The following is a 4,653-nucleotide window of genomic DNA, read 5'->3' on the forward strand; positions in this document are numbered from 1 at the left end:
GTACCAATAGTGGACATAGCTAACTTCACGTACATAGAACTCTCAACCATACGTCAAATTTCAATTTTTTTTTTTGGTTGTCTCCGTATACAACTTAACTGCTTATAACTAAGGATCCGGCTTCTAGGTAGTAATGATGCACATTGTGGAAATCGTTATATGTGGAAAGGTGAAAAAGTGGTCATTTAAAAGTGTCTTCCCATACATAAACACCTTTGCGCCAATAATAGATAGCTCATAATATCCAGTAGTAGTCTAGTAGTTATGCACAAATGTCCTAGTAGTGGTGCACAAACGAGCTAATAAAGGACCAAAAAACTGAAAAGTTATCCACTATTAATACATGTGATATTCATTAATGAACTTTTCATTATTAATTTTTTGGGCTCCTTTACAATCTACTAAAGCGAGGTTGGGTTGACAAAAAAGTGTCCACAATTGGAACTATATCCACTACCGGTACCCTTCCCCTATTGAAACATTTTTGCATGATTAATGACAATTTCAAGTGCTGCATTGCTACTATCCCGAAGACATAACAATCATCGCCAAAACAATCATTAAAATCAGATATTACCATTTAGAATTTGTAGATGTGAGAAGTTATCTAATATAACAGCTATTACTTTAAACTTCTTAATTTAAAAAGAGATGAAAATCAGAAATAAACATAGTTAATTTATTAGGAATAGAGGACGCGTATAAAGAAATAAACATGTGTACGGTGGTCGTTATCACTTTAATATTTCCATTTATTATTATGAAAGGGGGCACAAGTATGTCGACATTGACATTAACTGGTTTAAAAAAGTGACGTAGACGTTAATTGGCACAAACAGAGTGGTCGTTACGTACACCAGAAAACATAAAAGACATTTTAATTGCAACAAAAAAAAGTGAAATACAGGTTTCCAACACCAATAAATTTCATAAATTCTTCCACCAACCCAACTAAGGACCGCTTGCGCTCTTTAAATTCTTCATTTCGAGTTGAGGGTCTGTTCACTTCAAGGTTATCAACAGAAGAAGTAAAAATGCGGCATCCTACTCGTCGTGTTCAATATGTTCTGTTTCTCCTCTGTATTATCGAGTGCGCAAGCAAAGGCAGCCAAGGAGCAAAATATGTTAAACCCAAAGTTCCAGCTCTGTTCACCTTCGGGGATTCGATCGTTGATCCAGGCAACAATGACTTCATTGCCACAAATGTAAAATCCAATCATCCACCATATGGCATGAATTTTAATGGCAACAGATCTACAGGCCGCTGTTCTAATGGCAAGCTTTCAATGGATTTTTTGGGTAAGAATGATACATTTGGTGTACACTCTGATGTATTTCTGATAGTTCACATGTTTATATCAAGTAGTACTTGTGTGTGTGTAGTTGAAGCGCTGGGGATTAAGGAGACGCTACCGCCATATTTAGATCCAGACCTAACTATCCACGACCTTCTCACTGGAGTGAGCTTCGGTTCAGCTGGAAGTGGATACGACAATCTCACCGCAATGGCCGTTGTGAGTCACTAGCGTTTATAAGATTTTGATAAAATGATTTTTGTGATGTTTTTCTTTTAAGTAATGGCATTACAAAAACAAATAAGTATGTTGTTTTCTTCCTTATTTTAATAATAAAATGAAACAACACTATTGTTTCAAAGTGAAATCTTTTTTTATTATGATATTGTTATCAAGATTCAACTTTGCATTTTTTGAGTTACTCATTTATCCATGTTTCATGAGTAGTAGTCACAAGAACGAGTTTCTTTCAAGATTAAGTCCACTTAGCTTGCTATACCTCATTTGCAAAACCTTAAGCAAGTGATGTCTTATGAAACATTTATTATAGAACCTTTTTAGTTCATCAATTGATAAGTAGGAGACATTTTCCACAAACGATCACTTGAATGAGAATCACCTAGATGCAATGAATATTAAGTGTACCATTCATTTTCATGAGAGATGGGTTCTCATCTGAATAAGAATCACCTAGACGCAATGAATATTAAGTGTACCATTCATTCTCATGAAAGATGGGTTCTTGTGAATTGTTAATCATAAAACATTACGAGTTAATGAGTTTGAATGAAAAACTACACACTTGAATTCTGATAGCAATGTCATAACTTAACCCAACTCACTGTAAAATATCTTTCCTTCAAATTATTTTATATTTCTATTGATGAAGATGATTTTTTTTTAATTCCTGAATTTATGAGACTTTGTATTGCTTTAGACCATCTCGTATTAGGTATAGCATAAGATTTGCGGGTAACTAAAGCCGTTTTTACAGGATGTGATACCAATGTGGAAGCAAGCGGAATTATTCAGAAACTACAAAGCGCGTGTGGAGGAGGGCGTAGGATCCAAAAATACGTCCAATTTAATAAGCCAAGCTTTATACGTAGCCGTGGCAGGAACCAACGATTTTGTGCAGAATTACTTTTACATGCCCATCAGGAGAAAGGAGTTCAAGGTTGAACAGTACGGAGGCTTAGTAATCCACGGTTGCAAAAGTTTCTTGGAGGTACAATACCATATGTTTAATAATTTGTTTCCAATACTGTACAGCATTTACAGTTTGAATAAGTGATTTGGGTTATGATAAACAGGAGCTGTACAAGCTTGGAGCCCGCAAAATTGCCGTGTTTGGACTTCCTCCGATTGGGTGCTTGCCTGTACAGAAAACAATACTGAAGGAAAACAAAGTGAAGGGATGCATTAAGCATTGTAATAAAATTGCTGTTTCTTACAACAGAAAGCTCAACAAAACCATCGAGGAACTCGGAGTTCGCCTTCCAGGCATTAAACTGGTCTACGTAGACATTTATGCCATTGTACTAGATCTTGTGAACTATCCTGCCAAATATGGTACGGATTGCTGGATGGAGTTGGTATAAGTAATGCAATTTATTAGGGTTTCTAATTTTTATACTTTTGTGACGTGCATTGTGGTGTTTTTTACAGGGTTTGAGGCGGCGACCAGAGGTTGCTGTGGAACGGGTATGTCTGAGATTGGGTTAACCTGCAACAGCAAAACTCCGGTTAGTTGTAAAGATCCGGCTAAGTATGTTTTCTGGGACGCCGTTCATTTGACTGAGAGGGCCTACCATATAGCAAACAATATTGCCCTGATCAAATATTATTCAAAGCTGCTGTAACTCAATCGATGTTGAGTTTGCCAGTCAGATATTGTGTGTTGTAATAGTTGTTTCGCTGGCGTATATGAGTAGTTATTAATCTGTCAGGTCAGTATGTGGTTTATGTTAGCTGTCCTCGTAAATAATCTGTCATGTCAATTGTCTTGAATGCAAGTGGTATTCATTGAATAGTCTGTAGCATGCTTTGACACTCTTTTAAATACAAGAATTGGGCTGACATACTTTTGTTTCAGCCTCTGAATCTTGTGTTATTATCATTTTTATTATTTAAGGTATATTGTAATCAATATTTTATACTAGTTGAATCGTCAAGTAGGGTATATTAAATTTAGATATTTTTTTGTTGTTGTCTTTGTATATTATTGAAGTGAGATTTTTTGATGTTATTTTTGTGTGACTAAAATGTTTATAGTTATTGTTTTGGTTTTTGAGTAGTTATCATAAATGTTGTAAAACTTCCATTTTAGATATAAATAAAAATCTGTATGTTTTATAATTCAATTCTTATGATCATATAAAAATAGAAATGTAAACACATTATAGTTCAAATTTCATAAATCCCTAAAAAAATACCACACCCAATTCAAATTACAATAAAAATTGATTTGACCTTTGAAATTGCTCTAACTTCAATATCTAATATTTATATTATGGATTAATACATGTAATTTACAATACAGAATAAATTTAATCTCTCAATTAATATATTTCATTTTTCTAATTTATTAAATAGACTGCAAGCTTTCAATTGCCTGTGGGCGCCATATTAACTATTGGTCAATGTACTGCATTAAATGGGCATATTATTACACTTATTAATGTTACCATTCAAGCTGCAAAGGACGCTCATTCATTTACAAACTATTATTAAATAATATTTTTCGAGGGAGGAGCATTACTAAGAATCGAGTTTATGGCAGAGCTATAGAAGAGCAATTTTTTTCATTTTATATGACGGTTGTTTTTAAAGTTATGGAGGGATAAAATCAGTTTAAATTCAAGTCATTTTCATATTCATCTGAATTTAAAAAAAACTTGAAAAATTGTTCAAGGATTTTTAGTACAAAAATATTGTATGTTGAGTTTAAATTTTCTTCAATATAAAAAAAATCTAAAATATAATTCATGGAGATAAGATAATTTAAAATGTTATTCATTTTATTTTTTTATTTACAAAATAAAATAAATATGAACTTTCTTACATTAATTTATATTTTAAGAATTTTTCATTATGCAAAATAAATTATTCTAACTTCAAATCTTATTAAGAATTATTTCTTCTTTTTATCAACTAATAAATTAGTTATTGTTAGTACTTGTCTTGGCAAATACTATTGTAACTAACATTTCTTATTTAATCTTTATTATTTGTACTTGTCAATGAATCAAATGTTACAATTTTGTTTTCAAGATAATATCTATCTTTTACAAAATTAAAATGTTAAAAAAATTACTCACAAACTAATTTGTAGTAGAATTTCACTTCTTATTCAGAC

The 4,653-nt window shown here is 32.4% G+C and overlaps 1 protein-coding gene across 1 annotated transcript; it reads left to right on the forward strand.

Annotated features, from left to right (window-relative positions):
* The first annotated feature begins 986 nt into the window (after positions 1-986).
* Positions 987-3,398, forward strand: LOC131057330 (GDSL esterase/lipase At2g42990). Its single transcript, XM_057991468.2, has 5 exons — positions 987-1,299; positions 1,384-1,514; positions 2,290-2,523; positions 2,609-2,867; positions 2,964-3,398. The coding sequence occupies exons 1-5, from the start codon at positions 1,035-1,037 to the stop codon at positions 3,155-3,157; spliced, it is 1,083 nt and encodes a 360-aa protein (XP_057847451.1). The 5' UTR covers positions 987-1,034; the 3' UTR covers positions 3,158-3,398.
* Positions 3,399-4,653: the final 1,255 nt, after the last annotated feature.

The sequence above is a fragment of the Cryptomeria japonica genome, chromosome 7 (assembly GCF_030272615.1).
Source record: "Cryptomeria japonica chromosome 7, Sugi_1.0, whole genome shotgun sequence".
In the NCBI taxonomy this organism is placed as follows: Eukaryota; Viridiplantae; Streptophyta; class Pinopsida; order Cupressales; family Cupressaceae; genus Cryptomeria; species Cryptomeria japonica.